Source organism: Euprymna scolopes, chromosome 11 (genome assembly GCF_053919585.1).
Source record: "Euprymna scolopes isolate OS-2025 chromosome 11, ASM5391958v1, whole genome shotgun sequence".
In the NCBI taxonomy this organism is placed as follows: Eukaryota; Metazoa; Mollusca; class Cephalopoda; order Sepiida; family Sepiolidae; genus Euprymna; species Euprymna scolopes.
The window spans coordinates 60,935,639-60,963,172 of NC_136492.1; the positions used below are offsets into that span (position 1 = coordinate 60,935,639).

At 33.3% G+C, this 27,534-nt stretch overlaps 1 protein-coding gene across 15 annotated transcripts in view; it reads right to left on the minus strand.

The window, feature by feature from the left end:
• The window catches only part of LOC145287875 (fibronectin type-III domain-containing protein 3a-like), a 791,938-nt gene that overhangs the window by 311,316 nt on the left and 453,088 nt on the right, over nucleotides 1–27,534 (minus strand). For 8 of the 15 annotated variants that reach the window (XM_080135773.1, XM_080135780.1, XM_080135777.1 and 5 more), the window contains one exon: nucleotides 18,200–18,378. In XM_080135773.1, the coding sequence (XP_079991899.1) occupies nucleotides 18,200–18,378 (179 nt within the window). The remainder of the gene's footprint in view (nucleotides 1–18,199; nucleotides 18,379–27,534) is intronic. The other 7 variants (XM_080135781.1, XM_080135779.1, XM_080135775.1 and 4 more) reach the window with 1 other exon arrangement.

Genomic DNA, 27,534 nt, shown 5'->3' on the forward strand with positions numbered 1-27,534 from the left:
TTCAACCTTCACCTGGCAATTTTTATTTTTTTTTATTTTTTTTCACACTTTTGCACAGATTTTCGCTGGCTAAAACTAAAATATAAATTTTGACATGGGGTTGAAGACCTTATATATTAAGTTTCATGTTTATAGACCGAAAACTGACAGAGGAGTTTGGTAGGCGAAATTTTTTAAACAAGTATATATAGACATACATACTATATATAGAAAGAGGTTTGTGTTTACTATAACCTTATAACACAAATATTACGCAAGTATAAATCATGTAGAATATCTGCATGAATATAATTACACTTAGTTAACTAAAGATGATCCCATAAGAAAACCGAAAAGAAAAAAAAAAACTAATAGAGAATTAACTAAAATGAATGTTTAAAAGAATATTCAAATTAGCTAGATCTTTTGCTAGTGAATGCAATTCCATGAGCCATATATAACAGAGTTGTATTTTCTTTTTAAATAAATAGAAAAAAAAAAAATGAATTGTTAATATGAATAGCAATACACAAAAACCCAAATTTATAGGAGTATATATATGTTTATATCTTGTATCAGTACATGAACTTAGATGACCTTCCAAAAGTGTATCATATATAAGCTGGAGAATTTCTAACTTTTCATCCAATATGATATATTTAGACAAGTTGCCGCTTACTATATTAATGCTCTCTACGAAAGCGGCTTTATAGATAAGATACTCTCCATCCCTGAGATCCCAAATAAAGCCAATAGGAGAAGAAATATCATTTCCTTCACACTGCCTTCTTCCTTAGTATTAAGGTCCAACATTGGCATATGTTTTCTTTCTTTGCTAGACAAGCACTTCCCACCATTTAGTGGCCTCCACAAGTTCCAATTTACTTGCCTCCTAACGAAGGTAGAGTTAGACACAAGGTCGGTCTTAACGTGGGGGAAATTCAGCTCCTAAAAAGGTGCACTCTAGATAGGAACAAAAATAACAGTCATGAAGGATTTCTCTTCCACTGACAGACGACATAAATTTAGTTAAGATTAACTATTTCTGTTATCTTTCTGTGAGGTCCTTGGTATCTTCAAAGGTAAAAGCTTTTTACAATTCCACCTTTGCAGGATGTCTAATCGAGAAAGATTGCTCCTTACAGGGAAGTTGTATTGTAAGGTCTGTAATATACATGGCCAAAATAACTAAGAACTATCATGAAAAGACATTTATATTGGCATGATTAAAGGCAAGTTCAAGCAAAAATACTACGTCCATAAAGCCACCGTTGGGCACCTGGATAAATGCGAGACCACTTCCCTGGCCTGGAATTTAAACGATGCAGATATTTCACACACTGTCCATCGGAGAACTGTTGAAAGCCAGTTGTCTTAGAGCTTTTACTAAAGTGGTTGTAACTTTTACAATGCCATGGATGGACTTTACAAACAATCAACAGGTATACAGATTTTAAAAATCAATCGCTAAACATATACATATCGATTACAACTGTTAAGATTCAGTTCAGAGATCATCTACAAGTCCAGACTTCTTTCACCAACACAGTGTTTCTTTTCTATCGAACCTAATTTATACAATTTCAACTTCTATTATGTCCTGGCTTACTATATATACTTGTATTACCGTCCAAATTTTTAGTTTAGTGAATTTAAGAATTTTTAGTGAATTTAAGAATTTTTCTCAAGTTCTAAGATTTTCAAACTGAATTACGAAGCTCCCTTCATGCAACACGTCTTTTTATATTTTTAAGGTTAACCAATTCTCTATCCACCGATATAGGCCCGTGGTCCATTGGACAGAGGCATTGAGTCTCTATGGTTCTAGGCGAGCATTGTCTGAAGATAGCGGTTTCAATCCTACCAAAAGCAGGTCAAAGGATTAGTTTGGTGTGGCAAGACAACAACAACTATGGAAGGCAGTAATTACTGAGGATACAGTTAAGAGACTCAGCATTCCTATCCTGTTGTGGTTAATCATTTGAAAAAGGCCACAGGATGAGTTGTCCGAAATGTGGTGAAACAGCAACAACTAAGATAAGGATAACAGTCTGCCTGAAATCCATTATTTATAAGTTCCCCTCTTCATTCGATACATTTCTTTATCTTTTAAAGGCTAACTGATTCTCTTATTTATAAAGTCTCCACATATAGACTTGTGCATCAGACAACACACACACAGGCTCCTTCAGTCTTTGACTGACTATGGATAACCACGAAGGGGTGACTGCGCATGAAATGTTTGTGGCAGGAGGTGCACAATCTCCAACAACACCTCTCTTGAGTCAACATTGCTAAATACCAGTGGCAAGAGAAGTCTATGTACAGGATGACTGGAAACAATACCAAGATAAGCGGAGAGCACATACAGCACTTAGAATTCCCAAATGGTCACCCATCTGGTACTAACCAGGCTCAATGTTGCTTAACTTCAGTGATATGACATGAACCGGTGTGTCAATGCAATTATGCCGTGTATGTATCACATGATTATCCAGCATTTTCGGGTGTTCTGGCAAATGATTAATACTGGTAGCAATGGGATAATTTCATGCCTCTTTTTTTGTGTGGAGATCCAATCTGTTCAGATACATTACCAAAACCACTAGATAAGTGGTTAGATCATTCTACCGCTCCAGAAAGTATCCCACTCCAGGCACAATCTCTACCTCTACAAGAACCAAATACATTTCAGGATGGAGTATTGTTGTCACATCTGGTAAAGAACTGCTAAGTGAACCCTTTCCTGTTTTGACAAAGTATAAAACCGTCTTCAAAATCTAGTGGGTGGGGACCTTTTCGCTTCCCAACTTATTTCTAACGCAAGACACGTTGAACATTGTGAGTCTATCACTACTATATTCATTACTTTTATAACAGACGTTCGACTGAGCTTCAATCTATAGTCTCCCTCCCCTGCAAAACATTTGCAACAAACACTCGTCTAGCTACAACAACTGTCAATCATTTCCCTTACTCTCTGTGCCTAAAACTAAACGAAGATTCTTTAAGCAAAATTCTTTTCCTAGAACTACTCATCTGTGGAACACAATACCGTGGGGCTGCTTACCAGCTGTATAGTAAATTTAAATTAAGCCCTACCCAAAATTCTACTATTACAGATCAGCACAGCGTTGTCTACCAGACACTCATTAACTCTTATACTTAAGTGGCTTTTGGACCTTAATAAGTGGAGACTAGTAAAAAAAAAAAAAACGGCTTGCAAATTCCTGTCCTCCATTTTGATAGCTGATGAACTAGAACATTCTAACTTTTTGTGCTGTCATGTTTTTGAACTAATGCGGAATTGGTTATGCAAAATCGATGGAATTTTAACTGTAAATAAAACGCACACACAGAGTATATACCCAAACATTATGTTGAATTTGAAAACTAAATGTGTTTAGAAAACGAATGGGAAGTAATGACCTATACACAGCTAGTAGTTTTCTTAGACACATCTGAAGAACTAATGATATATACTCGACTTGCACCATTTTAAAAAAATTTTTTTCACCCAAAACAAGGCACATTGCCACTTTGATGTAGGGGGCTACTATCAGGAACATAAGCTACAGGGGTACTATGTGGGGAGTTGAGCAGCAAGATGTCGGTTCATGTCACACTAGAACTTCTGCATGTCAGTACAGTTTGGGAAACAGGAACTCGGAAGGGAATTCCAAAGTCCAGTGGTTCTGGGGAAGAAACTACTGGAGTAGAAGGCTCTCTTACATCTAGGGATCTCAACTGAAGGGGTGGGATTTTGTTGCTTGTCGGAGGTATTTACGTCGAGGGGGTACCAGTGCTTGCAGTTCTTCGGGGCATTCACCATTAAAGTACTTGTAGAACAGGCAGAGGAATGCTACATTTCGTCGATAGGATAGAGGCTGAAGCTTAGATGACTGTTCAGGACCTATTAGGTTGGCGACTCTTTTGAACCTTGTCTAGCAGTGAGAGATTAGTAGCAGATGCACTAGCCCAAATATGACAGCAATACTCCGTACATGGGCGAATGGTGGCTTTATAGAGGTACAAGATACTTACTTTGTTACAGGGATCCATATGGTTACTATTGCTTAAACAAAAAATTCTTATTGATGCAAGTTATTTTTTTTTCTTCTGCAAGATAGAATATACATAAGCTGGAGATTTAATCTACTTTATTAGTCTCGGCTCGGATATACCAATTATCCAAATGTGGACGAGAATGCTTCCTCTTAACATCTTTTATATCTGAACACTCCACCCAGGAGTTTGAGAATACCATTCCACCCTACTCACGTCTTTGCTTCCCGACTAAAAAGCAAAAACAAAACAATGTCTCATAATCCTCATTTAACGTCGATCATACAAGTTCCCTTAAACTTTCGAGGTCCCACATGTTAAACTCCCATTTTTTTGTGATATAACAGAATATTTTTCTCTGCGTCAGAAAAGAAAACATTCACCTACTGAAATAAAAGAATTTACTTGTTTTAACATTTTTTTTTTCTTTAAGATGATTATAAAGATGAGAACAGTAGTCAATAAAATCCAAATAATACGAATAATCAATCCTCATCTCAAAAATTCAGAATTATGAGGATTGTTAATTTGGATTATTTTCATCATTCTCATCTTGGATATTATTTTCATAACGTTTCAGTCTATGTAACCTTTGACCTTCTTTAAGTGTGTCTTGTCAAATTCCAGAATCTTTAAGTCAAACATGGAAACCTGAATGGAACCATTTATGGGTGACTAGCCTGGGTATTGGGTGTCTGAAGTGTGTGTTAAGCAAAAAAAAAAAAAAAAAAAAAAAAAAAAAAGTGGTAGTAGGCAGGCAGGCTCGAACTCGTGACACGAAGGCAGAATATAAAGTGAAAGAAAATCTGACGTCTTACCGCTACTCCATGATGCAACCGAAAGTTCAGAATATTACAATTAGGCAAAGTCCATCCAACAGATACGATGAATTGCAAAAATGGCTCGCAAAAAATTGACCCCTCCTTGTAGAAAACTACCACATTGAGGGTGAAGAAATTAATGTTTTTGGCAAATTTTTCAATATTTGTCGTCCAAGATGTCGAGCTTCAAAATGATATCAATCTCGAGAAAATCCGCCACCTCTGTCCACAGTTTTAGGGAGATATACATACATTTAAACAGACAGGTGAGATTTATATTATAGACGTAGCAAGAGCAAACTATGGATTAAATAAAGGGTTCCATTCAAAATTCTGTACTGATTCCAAAGTTTGACAATATGCACCTGAAGATTGGAGGTTACATCGGCTGAAACATTGTGAAAATAGCATTCGAGATGAGAACAGTAATCCAAATAATACGAAGTACCAATTTTTGATAGAAGGAACTTTGAGAAGAGATTTTTTTCTCATATGCAAGATATGTAATAAAAAAAAAACTAATTTATATTGAATAATAAAAAAAAAAATTACATGCAAGTGAAAAGTTCATGAAATGAACTCATCAAGTTTGCCATGCATGTAAATGTAAATTAATTAGGTGGGTGGTGGGGGTAATTAAAACCTTGTTTTGACATTTGTAAATCAGAGCAACCCGAAACAGAAAAATGTTATGACTCAACAAGCACATAGCTGGTCATTTGAAACATGCTATTAGACTAAGCTGCTAAGCAAAGGTTTCACATTTAGTAGGATTAGTAAGTTTTAGTTCACAGAGAACCTCTGCAGAGTAAGCAAAATAATTGGTCAAGTGAAGGAAAGAAAACGAGAGGGGAGGTTTTGAACTGCGACACAATACAATAAATTGTACATGATTGTAATATTACTTACTCCCAAGACCTCATTCATCATCATGTCTATTTTATATATAGACATGTTTTGGACAGCTTTCAGATATTAATTTCCAAACTAATCCACCTCTGATCAGGTCTTTATCACTATGCCCCTTAAGCCCTTCTTTATCACTCCCTCCCCTGTTTTCCTTGTTCTTCCTCTGTAAACTGATCCTGCTACCTCAACTGCTCTACATGTACTAATCCACGAAAAACATACCAATCCACAAAAAACAAAACAAAACTGCTCTATTCTTTCAACGCAATTATACCACTAAAGACCCCTATTCTGCACACATCTCATCATATTGTCTAGATTTAATCTTTCTCATTAGATCTAAGCCTGTCTTTAAGACGTGTATTACACATCCATCTTAATATTCTCATATCATTTCTCTTCATGCAACACATATCCTCAACTCTCCCTGGCTGATTTCAATTCCATATATATGCCTGATAGACTTTCCTATTAATGCATCTCTCCATTAAAAGAAAAAAAAAAAATTTTTTTTCCTAAGATCTATATAACATGCTAAGGCATTTTATCCATATATGCGTTATTGCCTTCACACATTTACAAAAATGAGATCATCCAATCAGCAAAATGGTGACTGTTGATTAATCTGATGTAACTAGGGTAAAAAATTCCAACATTACCTATTTTAAAATGAATTGTTCCCAAATGAAGTCATATCATCTAATCGATTAAAAGAGTACAATTTTACAGAATATTTATTGCTTTAAAATCAATTAAATTGCTACAATTTTAAATAGACATATTTGTTTTATTTAAAGAATATTTAACTGACAATGACAATTATGTTTTTAAAAGAATTGTCATTTTTTTTTTTTTTGCTTAATAGCATTGACCTTGACAGACATTTCAAAAGGAATATTATTAACAATAAATTATAGATTACTGTAGAATATACCATGGAGACACACACAGGGTTCTGCTAGTATATTTCACAAATTGAGAGCTATCCATGTCTTAGGAAGATCAATATTTGAACTATGTTGTTGGAATGGGGAATATGGTATGATTCTACACAAGTAGGTTTCAAAGAGTTTTGCACTTAACAAAAATATTGCAAAATTAAAGCAGTGAGAGTATAAGTGAAGAGCAACAGTAGTAAAAAAAAAAAAAAAAAAAGTGTCAGAATGACAAAAACCATCTGATCACCATAAGGATGATGAAGGACACATGCTAGGAGACTAGTTTTTGCAGAGCCAGCTTCACTCTCTTGTCCCAACAAGTGCTCGTCTGAGCTCCAATCTCATCCCCCCTTGCCAATCTTTCACGAGAAACACCTGTCTGCTGAAACTACTGTCAATTTTCCCCACTCTTTATCTGTGCCTAAATCTAAACGTAGATTCCATGAACAAAGCTTCTTTCTTAGAAGTGCACGACTGTGGAACTCTCTTCCATTTGCCTGTTTCCCACCTGACTACAACTTGGATGTCTTCAAGTCCAACATAAACAAATTCCTGACAAACCGTCCCCTTAAGTAAGACACTATCAAATCTCCAATACTAATGATTACTACAATACCATCTCATTGATTACTGTACACGCAATAACCCTTATCCCTGAGTGGCCTTCAGGCCTTGATAAGTGGTGACCCCCATGTAAAAAAAAAAAAAAAAAAAAAAAAAAAACCCTGACCCAGCAGCAGGGTAGGGTAGAGATAGCTGGGATGCAGGAGCTGCCAGAAGTGTCGACATCCTTCTACAGAGAACACCTGCTATTCTCAAATGGTCACCCATCTGGTACTGACCAGACTTAACATTGATTAATTTCAGTGATCTATGAGAACCGGTGTGCCAACGTGGTTATGCCATGATTATGCAACATTACTAATGAAACTTTTGCTGCATTTATGCGAGTGGATCTAGCTGAAAGAGTAAAGCCATGGAACCAGAAAACAAACCAAAAAAAAAAATAAAATATACATAAATTCTTGCGTACAGTCAGTAGTTGCCAAAGCAAGAAGGGCTTATGTATAATTAAACAGTAGTCGGTTAAGCATCGTAATTCAATAGTTAAGGGGATTATAGAAAAGAATATTAATAAAACTAGCTTTTCTCAAAAGATAGGGGGAAAGAGGGCAGTCAAATGATGCATTTTCATTGGCCAAAGCTGGCTGCAGTTGTTTAATACATTTTTTCTTTTTTACACAAATAAAGTCATTTTTATATTAAGTATGTGAACATTTGTATGTACAGGATTCACTCCTAAACTAATTAACTGATTATCATTGATTTTGGAAAACAGATACTAGGCATGATGGTGGGTAATATAATAGTTTAATTTGGTTTTATGCAAGAGAGGTAAAGCTCTATATGAAAATGCAGATTTTTTGTTAAATGTTTATAGGCGTTAGATACCAATTAATATTCTGCAAATTTGTTTCTTTGGAGTAATTTAAAGATTTTAAGAGAGGGGGGAGAGAGGTATAATATAAACATAAGCTCCCATTTGAAAAGTCACATTTACCAGAATTGCACTTAATTTGATCCATTGTTATCATACACCTATGTTTTTTTTTTTTTTTAAGGAAATCGCTCCAGACAAGGTATGAAACCACTTGATGTAAGTTACAAAAAAAAAAAATAAATAAATAAAAATAAATTAAAAAAAAATACTTTAAAGTCAAAAGTTAGGTAACAATAAGTGATAGAGGGATAGATTCCAACCCAGGAAACAATTCTTCCCCATTTGTCAGAAACATCGCCCATAGAATGTGGGGATTAAAAAGCAAAATAAGGGAAGCAAAACTTACAAGGCTATTGGAAATAAACCTGAAGTCTTTCTTTTTTTTTTTTTTTTTTTTTAATTAATCAAGATTCTCGAATTTCAATTTCTTCTTAAAGCCCCTTAAGCTTAAGCCTTAAATTTGAGGTATTTTCTAAAATCCAAATCATGTAATTGATTTTGATAAAAAATAAAAATGGAAGAGGGGTTTTAGACAAATTGAGTAATTAGCATTATATCCTGATTTTAATTGTCATAAGCATACAAAAAAAGTGTTGCAAGACCTTTCTGTTCAGGGAGTTAATTTTACCCTTACCGAAATGGATATTATTCTAGTATGTGTGCAATATATATACACACACATGTACATTATATTATATATATATATATATATATATATATATATATATATATATATAAAATCATCCACAGACTGTTTCGCTGTATCACAGTTTTTCAGTGCAGCTAGACTAGCAACTGCATCAAGGTAGGGTTGAAACTCAATTGCCTAAATAACAATACTGATTCACAAGAAAACTAAATGCTAAACCTCTATTAAGTATCCGTTGCGCTAATAATTATTAAACGGTTCTTGTGCCTCATGAATAATGAAAACCTGTGAGAATTATTTGTTTCATATCAAAACATGGCAACAACAAACACATTAGCTGATTAGATAACATCAATTATAAAAAGGAAACTTATATCACTTGGTCTTCTTGAGACTTGATGATTTCAGATAAAGCAAAGGAAAAACTATCAGTTGGGAGTCAATCAGGTTCTCAATTTCTTGATGCCTACAAAAGTTATATGATACTGGTATTGATATTTGCTGTTATATTTTTAAACTTTTAATTTAAGCACACACTCGTTAGTTTATATCTACATTTTCATGTTTATTAAGTGCAGAAACTGAACATATATAACCCATTTAATTACAGGTGTGACTTTTGTTTTTAGATATTAACAGATTACAAGATTAACAGAATCACAATTAACAAAAATTTTGTATGCAGTCATAATTTGTAACTTTCGGCCAACGATTTTTTACACTTGTGAACAATTTAGAAAAAAAGTGTATCTCTACTAAGGGACTATGGCAGCATTCTTTGTGACCCCAAGATCAACGACCGTCTAAAGTCAAAGATCTACAAGACTTGTGAGACTTATTGCTGTATAGCTTTAAATGCAAAATAGTTAGCCTGTTTATATTGATATTATTTGTATTCACTAGAACTTCTAAGATCATCAATGATTACTCACTGAAAACAACCCACGGTATTCCCTGGAGTCTGAGTGACAATTCTCCTCAGATTTCCAATGTTGTCTATTTCTTTGGATAACCATATTTTAGTTTACTGACAATATTACCCTTCATGGATATTTTAATACCAAAACAAAATACACATTGTATAGGAGTAATTGAACACAAGTTGCATTAGTTTTTTTGTTTGTTTTTTCCCAAAGTCCATATTTGGTGATAGTAAATTAATAGACAAAGAGGGTTGGTTTGATGGTTTTGTTTTACGACATATTAACACTATTTTGATCATTTAATGCTAAATCCAGTGATTTTATCGAGAAGTTTTTGAGCTTTAGGTTGTTTATATCTTCAAACATTTATTCAAAGTGTTTGGTTTGGTTGTTGTTTGATGGCATATGAACCCTTTTCAGTTATTTACTGCCAGATCCAGCGACTTTGGAAAAAGTTTTATGCTTCAAATTGTTTATATCTTCAAATATTTATTGATGGTGTTTGGTTTGGTTGTTTCGTATTTGTCTTTATAGAACATGATTGAAACGAAACAATAGAAAAACAGTAACATCAATGCTTGGTGCAGTTAAATTAGGGAGTCGATATCTTAAAGTCTGATATAGAAAAAGAAATGTAAAATTTTCAAATAAATCTATGGCAAGGCAATCTTCATAGGATGAATGCCACTTATTTTTTATTTTATTTTACACTCTTTCCTTGGTCAACAGCGGTGACAGAAGTTCTGTGAACGTATTTCATCCACACCTAATTCTTTCAATTACACTAGCACCTATCCCTTCTTGTGGTTTAATGTTATCATTAAGGTTACAAAACTTTTTGACAACCTCAATAGCTTTGGAATCCAAATGTACTTTCTCCACATCAGAGTTCTCATCCGTCCCTATCGTCTTGCATACAAGCTGATTATCATCTCTTAATAAAACTACAAATATAACAATGCATTAGGTGTATTCAACTCTCATGCCACAAACTAAGTATGGGAATTTTCTTTTCTAACACTGAAACCATCGATCATCACTTTGCCTTTGGTAATATTCACTCTCACATTTTTACTTTCCATAGTTTTCTTCCAAGTCTTTAACTTTATAAGTAAACCTTCTGCTGTATCACAGATAAGTACTAAATCATCAGTCTACAACATCTCTTCTGGACAACCCATACAAAACTCCTTGGATAATATTTCTAAGACAAATGAAAATCAATAAACTGAATACAGAACCTTGATGGACTCCTACTTTAACATTAAATCTGTCACTAAACGTGCTGTTAATTCTTACAAAACTTTGAGCATTTCTGTACATTGCTTGAACAACCTTCACCAATCTAATTATTCATCTATCCCCAATTATACAAACTTAGAAAGCATCTTGAGCCAGAGTTTTCCATTATTGCCAGAGTTACTAGAAAAAATTGAACGATAGATTTAGTTCTTAAAGATTATTAGTGAGATGGCTCCCAAAAGCAGGCATTCTTCAAGTGCTTTTATCTTGATGGGGTTAAGTAATATTTCTATTGCTTAGTCTTTTAAAATAACACTATAGTTATGGCTGAACTTTTCCAACAAAATGTCATACACATTTCCCACTTCACTTGATGCTGGTTTGCTAATTCTTAACAAAAAGGTGCTTGTGCAGTATAATGGAAATAAATGCATTTTAGGTAAAAGCATTACGTGCACATGTGTCATATCGAAATTAGTAAAAATTTCCAAAAATGATAGAGTATAAAAATAAAATTATGGAATTTTATCATATTTGTTAATGTTGAAAACTCCTTAAAACACAGTCTATAATTTTGACAAAATAATTGTAATCCGCTACTCCAAAATAGAAAATGGCGGACTGCTAACATCTACATTCTTTTATAAAGAAAGAGTTTTAGCATACATTCTACTCTATCATTTTTCATAATTTTTGAAACTTTTACTAATTTCGACATGACCCATAAGTACATAATAGTGCTTTCACTTGAAATGTATTTTTTTTGAAATCCCATTATACTGTAGAAGTGCCAAAAAAGATGTTGAAACAGTTCTGTTTTATAGCTTAATTTTAATCTATACAACACAAGAAATATTTTCTTGAAGAAAAAAAAAAAAAAAAAAAAAAAAAAAAGAAAAATAAATTTTTTTTTTTTTTCTTTTTTGACGAGATTAAAATTTAAATGTAGCACAATTGTTCTGAATTAAAAATATCTTTTTTTGTTTAAGTCATCAAAAGTTCCATCCAGTGTCTGGATGAAATTAGTGGCGCTTGAGTCACAACATAGAAATAATTCAAATTATTTGTCTCACAGTTTGGCCAACTTAAACCTTATGTTTTATAAGATACTAGCGAGGGGTACCCGGCGTTGCCCGGGTGTTTGTAGGTGTGTGTGAAAAAAAAAAAAACAGGTGCCCGTGAAAAAAAAAAGCCTTCACGACGCGCAGTTGGAAAATAGTAAAGTGTGAAAAAAAAACAGGTGCGCGTTTTTGATTGACGTGACGGCGATAGGTATTCAGCAGTTAGCATTTTGTGCGGGACAGTTTTTAATGAGGCCAATAAATTGGTTTGTTTGTTTTTAAAAACCCGCTCCCTCGTCTCGAAATGAAAGCTACCGTCTGATATGACAAAGTCAACATTGACCAAACTGGCTCTTGGCCTGTGATAAGAGTCGAGTTTCGCTTTTTTTATACCGAAAACCGAATGCAACGTGTGCCGATGCGGGAAATATGGAATAATTAACGTTCGAAAGTCAATAAAATTAAATAGACAGGTGAGCTCCGTGGTTAAGTGTGAGATATTACAATTTATAGATGATATAAAAAGTTTTAAGTTGTGAAGCGAGCGAGCGCTTCTCTGAAAGAAGCCTTTTGTGGACATCGAGGAAAAGCGTACATACATACATACATTTTCGCTTTTATATATATATAGATAACATTACTTTTACACCAACAGAACAGATTGTAGCAAATAGTGTTTGAAAAAAGAAAAAAAAGCATAGGAAAGGGTGGGATTTAGTTACAAGGCTTTCCTCTTTCTCAGCAGGGTCAAGCCTAAGAGAATAGCAAAATAAGATAAAGCTTTCTAATATGCAGTTAGAAAAACCATTTTTGCATTAAACATTTTAAGACATGTACCGTAAAACTTATTTTAGAATACAATCTTTCTAAATGCAAATATTTGTTTTAATTTTAATATTTGCTTTTCTTGTAAAAACTCATGTCTAGACTAACACACCAGATGTTTCTGTGATCTGACCCCATTAAAATTGTCTGCATTCTAAAACTCATTACTTCCCAAGTAAATGTTTTTAGCAAGAATTTTTTTCTTTTTATAAATAACTGAAGACAAAGGAATTTTAGAAATTTTCCTCAAAATTATTATAACCTGAATAATAAGTTTGAATGATATTTTTTCCAGATCAGCTTCATACAAACTGTTTTATCAGAACAGCTTGGTACAAAATTTATTTTTTCAAATATTCCATACAATGTTGTCAAGATTTGTTTTTACAAGTTAACATTTTTTTCCAGATTTATTTCATATATTATCAAAGTTTTAAAAATCAATTTCAAAATGTGTCTTTGTTTATTAAAATTTTATTGTATTAAATCTTCTATAAACATTAACTGAAGTAAAAAAAAAAAATGCCGGTTTTGTATTTATTTTTAAAGTAAAAAAATCATAAATATCTAATAGAAAGATTTAAAATTATCTCCTTCCAAAATTTAAATTAATGCTTACAGAAAGTTTTTCATTAAATACAATTGTATACCGCTAATATATAACAATTTATGAGGAAAAAGAAATAGAAAAAAAGATCACTCCTTATAGAAAGTGCTAGGAGGCAAGTTGATAGTGATAAGGTGGTTTCATTAATTGTTTCTGTTTTTCGACATAACTCCACCAGTAACTGAACCTTTCTGGAATTGGAAACAAGATACCACGTTGAAATTGATACAAGTAAATAATATGTTACCAAGTGTACCAAAGTTCAAAGGGACTGGTTAGAGTGTGTGTGTGTGTGGGGGGGGGTTGATCCCAGGCCCTGCACCTCTTCTGTTTGACCTGCGCACTTTTTTTTTTTTTTACAATACAAAGGCGTCACCACTTATCAAGGCCTATAGGCCACTCAAGGATAAGGGTTAAAGAGTGTAGAGTAGTCAAAAGGACAATATAGTAATCGATAGAAATGGAAGTTCGGTAAATTTGTTAACTTAAGTGGAACGGCTCATCAGAAACTTGTTCATGTTGGACTTGAAGACAACCATATTATAGACAGCTGGAAAGCAGGAAAACGGAAGACAATTCCACAGGCGTGCAGTTCTAAGAAAGAAGCTTTGATCATATTCCATGATCAAAGCTTCTTTCTTAGAACTGCATGTTTAGGTTTAGGTACAGATAAAGAGTGGGGAAAATTATTGATAATGTTTTCAGCTAGTCTAGTGTTTCTTGTGAAAGTTTGGCAAGGGGGGACCATAGATTGAAGCTCAATCGAAGAAAACAATTCCTCTGGATCTGGAAAATTGCCTCGGACATATAAAGCTTTAGTTAAATATCTTGCAGATGCCATGGACAAAGTTCCACAATTCCTCCTTACTGGAAACTGATGGCCACTTCATTTCATTTGAAGAAGACAAAAAATTACCAGGCAAAGAAGTTGAAAAATTATAAAATTCCCATAGAATTTCATGTAAATGACGGTTATATTATATATATATATATATATATATATATATATATATATATATATTTTTAAAGATTTCAGTAAATAAAGTAGAAAGTGGAGCTTGAGTTTACTTTTGGATGCCTCATAGTTTTTGCTTCCCTTATTTTGCCCTTAAGTCCTCACATTTCATGAGCGATATTTCTGACAAAGGAGGAAGAATTCCTGTTTTCTGGGTCAAAATCTATCCACCTAATGCTTATTGTTGGCTAGTTTTAACCTTGACTTGGTATTTTTTAAATTCATTACATTAAGTAGAATTATGCCTTGTCTGGACAATTTCCATAAAGAAATAAACAGTAAGTGGACAAATATTTAATAATGACTAAAGAATAGTGGATATAAAATTCATTTTTTTGGAGTTTCTTTATAAATGTGATAATATGAGCTTAAAAAAAAAATAATTTTGTAAGCTTGTATTGAGCACTTGTAGTGCGATGTTGTTTGATATGACACCATTGTTAAATTCTCATACAAAACTAGTGGCACCTACCTGGCATTACCCTGGAGTTAGCTACTTTATTAATACTTGCAGATTTGATTTTTTTTTTTTTGTAAACTATGCCTATTTTGTTTCATCAAAATATTTTATTTTTGTTCCAATCAAAGCAAAATAATTTTGTTTGGTCGAATATGAAATTACTCCCCCTTTTTAAATGGTTATCTGAATATAATTCTTATCTGGGTAAAGCTTTTTCTAGAGGGAATTGAATAACGTTTTATTTTTGACAACATGCTGCAATATACAACAAGAAAACTGGGTGATCATCAAAGTATTATGAAATTTATTAACGATTCTATGGATGCACTTGGGGAGTGATGGTCTGTCACCCTGTATTACAGCATCAAATTCCTAGTTTATAAATTAGATCCATTGCTTTTTCTACTTCTCATAAAATCGGTTCTCTCTATCACTTTAAACACTTTCACATTTGAGGCTATTCTCCATCACTATAAATCTACTATCCGACCATGCATGGCATATTGCGGTCATATTTGGGCTGGTGAATTTGCCCTATTTAACATGCTACCTACGAAATTGTTAATGAAATTCACAATCCTTTCTCAAATCCAACCAAATTTGGTGAAACGAGTTGATGTCTATTAAGGATCACATCTCTTACTGATGAAACACTCACAAAAGTGTCCTTCCATATCACTGAATGATGATAAAATTAGTAGTTTAAGACATTTTGTAACTGAAACTGGATTGACAAGTCGGACATACAATGGTGTTTATTTCGTATCAAATATGGTTAGATTGCAAGCAGACTCGTGAATTTTATCAAGGATTCCATACGTGGAAATTTTGGAGACTCAATTTGTATAAGGCGCACTGGATCTTTATAAAAGATGTTAGGGTACATACTTGGGTACCACGAAAAGGCAATTGTTTTTGTTTTCTTTTTACATGGGGGTCACGACTTATCAAGATCCGAAGGCCACTCAGGGATAAGGGTTATTGCGTGTACAGTAATGAATGAGATAGTATTGTAGTAATCATTAGTATTGGGGTTTTTGATAAAGTGTCTTACTTAAGGGGGGCAGTTTGTCAGGAGTTTGTTTATGTTGGACTTGAAGACGTCCAAGTTGTAGTCAGGTGGGAAACAGGCAAGCGGCAGAGAGTTCCACTAGCATGCAGTTCTAAGAAAGAAGCCTTGCTCATGGAATCTATGTTTAGATTTAGGCACAGATAAAGAGTGGGGGAAATTATTGATAGTAGTTTCAGCCAGACGTGTGTTTCTCGCATATATAGCATAAGAACAGTTTATTGCGGGATTCTTTGATGATTCCACTGTTCAATATCAAGGGCAGGTAATCAGTCAAGCAACGTTTCTAATTCTGTTTTGTGCACATGAAGCATTAAAGACTGATCCTGAACATTTGCTGCAATAGAAAGGTGCTGCATGGGAGAAAAGCTAGAGATTGGAGAACTCGTTAAAAAGGAATCTGTCTAAAAATAATATAAAAAAATAATTCTTTCTAAATTTTCTAATGCTTTTATAATATTGGTTATGTGTGAACATCTCATTCCAAGTAAAAACTTTTTGATATACATAGATATCATGCGAAAATAAATATCCTCACAAAAAAAAAAAAAAAAAAAAAAAAAAAATAGAAGTTTAATAAAAATTACAGACTGATTTATCTCCCCCTGCTTTGCGGGTATTTCTGCTCTTATCAATGGTAGATTGGCAAAATACCATAAAACTGATTTTTATTAAAATTCTACTCAATTTTAATTAATTTTTTCGTGTAGATACCTATTTTTACCTTTGGAATTGTGATTTTCACTTGTGTCCAATATTATATAAAACACCAAATTTCTCACTCCTACTTCTAATCTTTGGGATTCTCAACGTTTTAAGTCTGCTGAAAAAAAAAGTCTGACCCCTAACCTGGTTTTAAGAAATCCAACCACTCCGACAAAAATTGACAGTTGAGATTTTCCATTGCTGCCTGGAATGAGGCCAAAACACTGCAAAATTTCTTGATTCTAGATTTACAGGGAAAAAGCGTGTGAGTCATTAGAAATTGATTTTGACTCTTTCCCTGTAGCACATTGCAGACATGCTGTCTGGGAGGAAGGATTCCTGGAGATGGATGCACAAGTTAATAAATAAAAACAGACACCAAAAGAAAATATTAACTTATTTGCTGAAGCAAACACATGAATCTTTTAATAAAATTTCTAGAGAGCAGCAGCTCTTTGTTTAGAGCACACAAAGAAATATCAGAACATTTCATATGTCATTTAGTGCGATGGGCATATACTGAAGCGTCCGAGAACACTGTGTGCATGCTCTCACCAGACACCTCTTCAAGAACGAGAGTGCAGTGACCTCGTAAACTATGTTGACATTATCGTTAGAGTTCGTATTAGGGTTATTATTAGAGTCCATGTCAACGTTATTGTTAGAGTTTGTATTCGCGTTAGTGGTCAAATCAGTGTTAACATTATTGCTAGAGTCCATAATGGCATTACTATTGAGTACGTGTTGGCGAATGTTCTTTTTTTGACACATTTATTTTGCAATGTAATGAGGATTATGATATAGCACTGCTTTTCTTTTTTTTTTTTTCTTTTTTTTTTTTTTGAAAAATAGATTCCTGGTGGAGTAGATCTCAAATTAAAATCCAAAACTTGCAGTGAAACAGGTTAGAGCACCTACAAAATATATTTCAGGATTGATATGTCAAACACTTTTTTCTTTTTAAAAAGAAAAAAGTGAGTATTACTGCTTGCGAATTATCAGTTTATCCTTTTTAAAATCCTGATTCTGACAAATTATATCTTATTATAATTTTCAAATCATTTGAAAATATTTTTTTTTAAAAGACTTTTAGATTTAAATGAGCAAATCCGAAGTAAATTTTTTTTACTAGTAAAAAAAAATACTTAAAAAAAAACTAAAACATTGTTCAATGATGACCATGATGCATCAGTTAAAAAAGCAGGAGTTTTATTTACATCTTCAAGATTATCAGCGACGGGAGAAAGAGAGCAGAAGAAAAAAGTAAGGAAAGAGAGAAGCGCAGCAATAGCAGCAGCAGCAGCAAGATGCCTAGATGGTCCACTGACCAGGTACAGTGCACGTGATGTGCTGCGTGCAGGCCACCACCTGTCTCCATGGGTGGGGCTCGTTACACATGGCTGGAAGAGAGAGGAACAATAAATACATACATAATATCCTACCGTCATGGGAGTCCCTGGAGGCATTCCTGGCATCTGGGGGGCTAATATCACATTTGTCAGGATGCCATGCTCATCCACAATCTGCTGGACCATGTGGCCTGGGGCAACCTGCATAGGCATAGGCAAGGGTGGGCCATTATTGGAAACCATTCGCACTGTTGCTGGACCTAAAAAGACACACATAAAAAGGAGGATAAGCTAAAAGAAACTTAATATGAAAGGATTAGAAAAACTAGGCAAGAAGTTAGATATTCTAGCAAATGTAATATAGAGAGAGCGACAGAGAGAGAAAAGAAAAAAAATGGAAAGAAAAAAAAATGGAAAGAAAAAAAAAATGGAAAGAAAAAAAAAAATGGAAAGAAAAAAAAAAATGGAAAGAAAAAAAAAAATGGAAAGAAAAAAAAAATGGAAAGAAAAAAAAAAATGGAAAGAAAAAAAAAATGGAAAGAAAAAAAAATGGAAAGAAAAAAAAAATGGAAAGAAAAAAAAAATGGAAAGAAAAAAAAAAATGGAAAGAAAAAAAAAAATGGAAAGAAAAAAAAAATGGAAAGAAAAAAAAAATGGAAAGAAAAAAAAAAATGGAAAGAAAAAAAAAATGGAAAGAAAAAAAAAATGGAAAGAAAAAAAAAATGGAAAGAAAAAAAAAATGGAAAGAAAAAAAAAATGGAAAGAAAAAAAAATGGAAAGAAAAAAATGGAAAGAAAAAAAATGGAAAGAAAAAAAATGGAAAGGAAAAAAATGGAAAGAAAAAAAAGGAATGTGTTGCAATATTTTTGATTCATAATGGGGTATCCTCCATGAAAGTTGGGAGATCCTATTTATAAACACTGCCAATAGGAACTGATTAATCAAATTCACGTTCTAAACCAGAATTGCTCCATAAAAATTAAATCGAAGTCCAGAACCTGTACAGAATAGCAATCTATCGAAAAATTTTCATATCCAGGACTTGTATAGAAAAATTACTCATTGGAAACTCTTGAAATTAAGCATGGCTTCCAATTCAAGAGAAAAAAAAAAGTTTGTTGGATTTTCAAAATAGTATTTTGTTTCTGACTAGTCAATTTTCACTGGTTATTGGTGTACCATGTTATTGTCAATAACACACTTAAACCAAACTTAAAATTACTTCTGCCCAGATAACTGCAAGTATTAAACCTTTAAAAATAATTAACTAAAATTAAAAGCCAGCAAGAGATAAATTATTGTAAATCAAAAAATATAATAGAAGTTGTACAAGATTAAAATATGTGCAAACAAATAAAAATTAACATCTAAAATGAGTTCACTGTATCTCTGGTAACGAATAGGTAAAGTTAGTTTAGTAATGAGAAAACGTATATGAATTCTTCAGACTACTGTTCCCATCTTGAATGTTATTTTCACATTTCAGTCGATGTAAGCTCTGACCTTTTTCAGGTTTATCTTGTTGAACGCAGAAATCTTTCTACATGAAATTTAGAAAGGAACCCTTATTTGATCCTTGTTCTGTCAGCCATGACTGGGCAGATGTCCTAAGTAATTAGCAATTGTATTTTTGAGTGTGGCCTGCACTTTCAACCGCCAGAGGTTTAACTTTTATGACTGAATTTTACCAAGTACTCTGTCCACTATGCCATGGGTTCTTGCGACCATTTTAGTATGAATTTTAGGACCCTTAAACCTATTTTGTTCTCTAGCTATACAATATTATTTCTTATTATATATAACTATTGCTATTATTTGTTTTCACAAAAGTTAAAATAATTAAATTTGCTCATAGTAAAGCCTGACGGAAACTCCTCTAATTGGCACTTATTCTAAACTCCAACACCATAAAATAGAGAAACAGTTTCTATGATTTGTTTTCCCATTATCAGCAAATTAATAATCAAGGAACTAAACAAATTTAGAAAATGATTTGTTAATCCCTCCTTTCTCCTGTACATATCAATAAGAGTGAAATTATCTGTGTGTGTATATTTCCCTACCAAACTATTGTCAATTTTCAGTCTACAGACCCGAGATTTGACAAAATCATTTAATCGGTTTTTGGTCAGAAATTTGGCTGTCAAGTGGTCAACGATTTGACCTTTGAGAACTCTACCAAACTCCTCCACCAAGTTTGGGTCTAAATACTTGAAAATTTAGATGTAGGTTACTTCGACATGGATCAAACTTAATTTGATTTGAGCCCAAAACAATAAATGGTTAGAGGTAAAAATAAGGGTCAAAGTTAAAAAAAAAAAAAAAAAAATTGACCTCTGCAGTCTACCAAATTACTCAGCCAATTTTTGGTCTAAACATTTGAAATTTCACATAAAGTATTCAGACATGAGGCAAACTTTTTAATCGGTTTTTGGCCAAAAATTTGGCTGCCAAGAGGTCAAAGTTAAAAAAATTTGACCTTTGAGGTCTCTAGCAAACTATTCAGCCAATTTTGGGTCTAAACATTTGAAATTTTACATAAAGAGTATTCAAACATGCAGCAAGCTTTTTAATCAGTTTTCAGGCGAAAATTTAGCTACCAAGAGGTCAAAGTTGAAAGAGTTGATCTTTGCAGACTATCAAACTCCTGTGCTAATTTTGTGTCGAAACACTTGAAATTTTAGATGTAGGTTACCTGGACTATAGTCAAACTTTTTAATATATAAAGTTATGAACAGTACATAGGGTCCGAGCAAAGCCAGGCTGAACTGCTAGTAAAATATACACAACATACTTTTTGTGCACATTATAAATGATCAACTTTTTGTGCACATTATAAATGATCAACTTTTTGTGCACATTATAAATGATCAACTTCAAAGAAAGGCAGCATGAAAATCTTTCAAACTCACCATGGTTTGAACTCAATACTCTTCAATCATTTTATTCTAAATGTTGATATTTTTCTAAAGCTATAGGTTTTTTCTTTTCTTTCCCACAACTATTAATACATAATATTACTGTGCACACACACACACATACACACACAGTGAAATTCTATGCAGATTCCCGAGTTTGACAAGATACGCCGGAAGAAGGTCGGAGGTTACATCGACGAAAATGTTTCGAAAACACTGAAAATGAGAACAGTAGTCTGAAGAATCCAAATACGAAGAATCAATCCTCATCTCCCAAATTCAGAAACAAAGAAAAACTCATTAAACGACTATTTTCTAAGTATGCTAGATTCAGTGGAAAGCGAGAGGGGGGGAGGGGCGATGGGCGCTATTTATAGTAACTCTTGGTCACGTGCATGCATGTGTTACACTCACATGCACGCTCGTGGGCATGTGCGTGCATTTTTGTGTGCGTGTATGTGTTATTGAGTATGCACATGTTTCTGGGATTATGAGCATGCGGGTGGGAGGCGTGTCCATGTGCGTTCATGCGTATATGTAAATGTGCATTATATCATTGTCTTAATTGAAAAGTTAGATTTTAAAGATTCCTGGCAGATTGATTCCTGGAATTCTCATTGCTAAAATAATACCCTCCTCCCTTCCACCTTCATCTGTAAATTTTAAGATTTTCTTTTGGTTCAGTTTAAACATTTTTTTTTTTCCTAAATCTATAGCCAAGTGAAAAAAAATATATATATTCTAGAGTAATATTTAATTTCTTTAAAAGAAAAATAAATCCCTCCAATTTAACTGATCAGAATGAAAAACATAACATGTAACCCAATGTGTAATTCATCATGTATTACATGTACTAGCAGGCCACCCGACATTGCCTAATTGTAAAATATGCTTAAATATTACATTTTAATTTATGCAGATATTGTATTTATTATTAAAGAGCAAATTCTCTATCGATTATTTTAGTGTACCTAATATAAACTAGTGATTTCAAAAAGTAACAAAAAACAAAACAAAAAAAAATGACTTGAGTGCCATCAGCTAGGATCGAAACCAAAACAGATCTCCAGCCTTATCTATTAGTATATGACCTAAATCCATATGCATGCAAAAACTGCAAAGAAAACATTTAACCTTTAACTTAATTTGCATATGTGCAAAAAAAAAAAAAAAAAAAAAAAAAAAAGCTAAAAAAAGCTAAGGTCAATGTCTTTTCATTTTAAACTCTTCACAGCTGTTATTTTACCGGCTAAAAGCCAAATCAAGTGTGGCTACATGTCCAAATACCCTATATATAAAATTTCAATTCTGTAGAACAAATATTCAGAGAGGAGTTTGGTAGACTTCTCGCGCACACACACACCAACAAAGTCACTTGTGTGTGTATGCGTGTATATATATATCTCCATACAATAGAACGTTTTTATCTTAAATTCTACAATTATGCAGAATGTAGAAACTATGCATAAATAGAATTTACAGTAATACTAAAATGAAACCAATCATCTCATAAGAAACTACAAAAAAATTAACGTTCGCTTTTCAAATGAATATGCAAATTAGTTAACCTTCATGTAGTCGTTGCATATACATAACTGAGTATATTAAAAAGTTTTAATCATTTTTAAATAGAAAAAGTAGGGTTTTAATATGTCAAAGCAAGAAAAAAATTCAACTTTTTATATATATATATATTTTTTCAAAACAAGAATATACAAATAATGATAAAAATATGAATATTTACAGATTCAATCGTAACTTGAGACAAAAAAAAAAAAAAAGGTCCAGAAAGAGAATCAACATGCGAAGGCATTTAAATGACAAAAAAATAAAAATTTACAAAATTTATTTGGTAATATGTTCAAAACAGAATACAGTGAAAACGTTTTCCTTTATGGAGTTTGGAAAATTCATACTTTTCACTGTATTCCCAGTTTTGAACATCTGATCTAATAAATTTTGAATTCTTATTTAAATAAATATATATATATATATATATAAATAAATAAAAGTTAGCTATTTGTATATGTTTATATATTTATATGTACAGGATTAACTCCTAAACTAAGTAACTGATCATTATGAATTTTGGAAAAGAAATTGCTAACCAGAAGCGGTTGTAATATGGGCTGTATTTAGTTTCCTAGAAAGAGGCACTCTGAAGGAATTTCGGTGCAAGTATAAAATTCACAAGTAATCCCCAGTTGCATGTATACCCTCATTAGGAGGAGATGACAATATCAATGTTTTGCAGACCTTGCAGAGAGGTGTTGACGTCCTCCTACATACATCGCCTGCTATCCTCAAACAGTCATTTATCTGGTACTGACCAGGCTCAATGTTGCTTAACTTCGGTGAACAGGTATGTGGACATGATTATACCGTATTGTAGAAATTCAGATATACTTTTGATTAGGTACAAAGTACAAGTAATGAATACACCCAACATTTCAGTTTCTTTGTTATATTTTAAAGGGATGTTATGAAGCATAGTATAAGCTCAACCTCCCATGTTATGAAGCATAGTATAAGCTCAACCTCCCATGTTATGAAGCATAGTATAAGCTCAACCTCCCATGTTATGAAGCATAGTATAAGCTCAACCTCCCATGTTATGAAGCATAGTATAAGCTCAACCTCCCATGTTATGAAGCATAGTATAAGCTCAACCTCCCATGTTATGAAGCATAGTATAAGCTCAACCTCCCATGTTATGAAGCATAGTATAAGCTCAACCTCCCATGTTATGAAGCATAGTATAAGCTCAACCTCCCATGTTATGAAGCATAGTATAAGCTCAACCTCCCATGTTATGAAGCATAGTATAAGCTCAACCTCCCATGTTATGAAGCATAGTATAAGCTCAACCTCCCATGTTATGAAGCATAGTATAAGCTCAACCTCCCATGTTATGAAGCATAGTATAAGCTCAACCTCACATGTTATGAAGCATAGTATAAGCTCAACCTCACATGTTATGAAGCATAGTATAAGCTCAACCTCACATGTTATGAAGCATAGTATAAGCTCAACCTCCCATGTTATGAAGCATAGTATAAGCTCAACCTCCCATGTTATGAAGCATAGTATAAGCTCAACCTCCCATGTTATGAAGCATAGTATAAGCTCAACCTCCCATGTTATGAAGCATAGTATAAGCTCAACCTCCCATGTTATGAAGCATAGTATAAGCTCAACCTCCCATGTTATGAAGCATAGTATAAGCTCAACCTCCCATGTTATGAAGCATAGTATAAGCTCAACCTCCCATGTTATGAAGCATAGTATAAGCTCAACCTCCCATGTTATGAAGCATAACATCCCATGTGAAAATTCAAATATTTCTGATTTTCACAAAATTTTATCCATAATTATTAAAACACAAATTTATCAAAACTCCTTGATTTTTAATCCCTTCTGGAGACCCCTTGAACTTAAGCCTAAAATGTAAGACATTTTCCTAAAATCAAAATCATCTAATTGATATGAGAATTCTAGACACCAAATTTAGCAACATATACATCTTTCAATCCTAGTTCAATCCTCAGTGGGGGCGATAATAAAAATACAATTGTGAATTACTTAAGACTACAACTTGGTTATGGCTGATGGAACAAGAGCATGCTACCCCTGTGGATTAAAATAAAGGGTTCATTTGAAATTCTGTACAGATTCACGAGTTTGACAAGGTACACCTGATGATGGTCGGAGGTTAAATTGTGCGAATAACATGAAAACAGTAGTCCCAATAATCAAAATTATCAATCTTCATCTAAAAAATTCAGAAACCTATCTCAATCTTCATAAAACTGACATAAAAGGTGGTGCAATGATTTTATTATAAACTTGCAGAATACCCATCCTAGGATGGTTATTTTGCTAGTTTCTTGTCTAACAACTAAATGCTTCAGTAATTTATTGCGAGTAATAGGTTGCAACGCAGAGTGAGGAGCAGGCTGAATGCAGCCATGTTGGATGCTTGCAGCTGCACTGAACGTTTTCGGTGTCATTACGAAAGACAATTAGAACAAAAAGTAAAAATGTTATTTTTGGCTCAGATTTCAAACTCCAAAACTGACATACAAAAGGAATGGGTTTTTTTTTTTTTTTTCATAACTTCTCATATCATACTGGAATTCTGGAAATTGAATATTGTTTTTTTTTGTTTTTTTTTTAATTTAGCAAATCCTTTATAAAATACTCTAGAAAATAAATCCATACAGCTGAACTCCAGACAACATAAAGCAATTCACTTCTGACCATGGTTTTATTTTAAAACTATTGCATAACACACTAAATAAGTACATTCCATGTCTATCATATAAAGTTACCTCTAACAATACGGCAAAATCATGTTGACACACCGGTTCCCATTTGATCACCAAAGGTCAGCAACGTAGAGCCTGGTCAGTACTAAAATGGGTGACCATTTGGTAATTCCAGGTGCTATATGTGCTCTCCGCTTATCTCGGCATTGTTTCCAGTCGTCCTGAACTTCTTGCCATTGGATTCAAGCAGTGCTGATGCAGGAGAAGTGTGCTTGGAGATTGCGCACCCCTGGCTTTATAATTCCATGCACAGCTACCCTTACAGGGGGTATCTATCGTCTTTCAAGACTGGACGGAGACTTCCACCTAGTAATATTTTAACAGTTAGACCTAAATAGCATTTAAGTTGCTGCGTCAAATTATGATTAGACAGCTTTCATTTGTTATTGTTGCACCATGTGAATGGCGCTATACAATCATACTTCACTACAGTTTATTTAAATAAAAACATATTTCCACTTGAACAACAGGTAATATGGAAACATTTTTTTCCAATCATGGCCGCAAACTCAAAAATAACTAATTTGTATTTGAAGACTATAAAAAATTAGTCTCTTTCACAACTAAAATGTTATTTCTTTTTCTGTATAAGTTTTAAAAAGATGTAAAAAAAAAAAAAAAGTCTTTACTACATCCTGGACAATATTAGTTGTGTGTATACAGCATAATCAATCACCTTGATACACCGGTTCTTGTCAGACCAAAGTTAAGCAACGGTGAGCCTGGCTAGTACCAGATGGATGACCATTTGGGAATTCTTGGCACTGTATGTGTTCTTTGCTTATCTCGGCATTGTTTCCAGTCATCCTGAGCCTTCACTTGCCACTGGCATTTAATAATGTTGACTTCGGAGAGGTGTGGGTAGAGATTGCACAACTCTTGCCACAAAAAATTCCATGCACAGACACCCTTACAGTGGGTTGAAGGAGCTACTATATATAACACAAAGAAGGATGGCTTACTGCTCTTCAAAAATAAGGTGAAATACCAGTAAACCAAACCTTTGTCTGATAAAAGCCCAACCATTGGCTCATGAAAATGAGAGCAGAAATAACAGTTTGATTGGTTAACGTGTAAGATGAAACATAGAAAATTCTATGTAACTTAATTGCCATATATATTTCCTTAATTTACTATCATAAGTTTATTTCACAGACTTCTAGTTTTTTTTTTTTTTAGATTAACCCACATAACTGCATCTATTCTGACACTACATTAATCATGGTATTTGGATAAGTATATTTCATTTTGATTAATTGGACTACAGTAATATTTTCAAATCTGCAGTCGTACAGGATATCTATGAAAGGTAAATGCAACGTTTTTATACTATTGTATTTATGACACTTGAAAATTAGAGAAATGAAAAAAATATTAGAAATGGTAATAATAGTTTCAAAACTTGGAGCAGGAATACACATATCGAGGTTCTCAATGATTCAGAAGAAATGCTCACATGTCCCAAAACAATCAAGAAGTATACATTCACTAAAAATTATTTCAATAAATCATACTGCACTTGCATTGCATTATGATAAACACAGTTTGACTATCTAAAGAGAAATTTGAAAAAAAAAAAAAAAAAATTTACTTTCTTGCCCCCAAATTGATATCATATCTTCATTCTTTTTAGTCAGTGTAATTTGAATTCATACGTCGATCCCAGATTCTCATGCAAGGGAAAGCGCTTTGTACATTATGATTTTTGGTTTAATGTCCATTTTACATGCTGGCATGTGTTGGATGGCTTTCAGAAATTCAAGAAAAAACAAGTGGAGCATACATGGTCCTCCGTGAGTGCACAGTGAACGAGATATAAAAAAAAATGACTAAATTCAGCATTCCCCCCCTCCCCTATTTAGTCCCAAAAGTTCTCAAGGGATGCCACATCTTGGTGAAAATGAACAAACAGTGCAGTTTTAGGCCTTAATGTAAATTTGAGTTCTGCACCATGCAAAAAAAAAAAAAAGAAATAACCAAGTCCAATTGCACCCCCTCATTTAGCCCCCAAAGTTCCCAAAGTTCAGCACCATGCAAAACTGCTAAATAGACATACACAGAAAATTTTGGACAAATATGATAAGATAGTCCCAAAAATATAGTGTTTTTATTAGCTATAAAAGAGCCCCTGGAGCACACCCAAGAGTTATTGTGAAGTATAGACAAACAA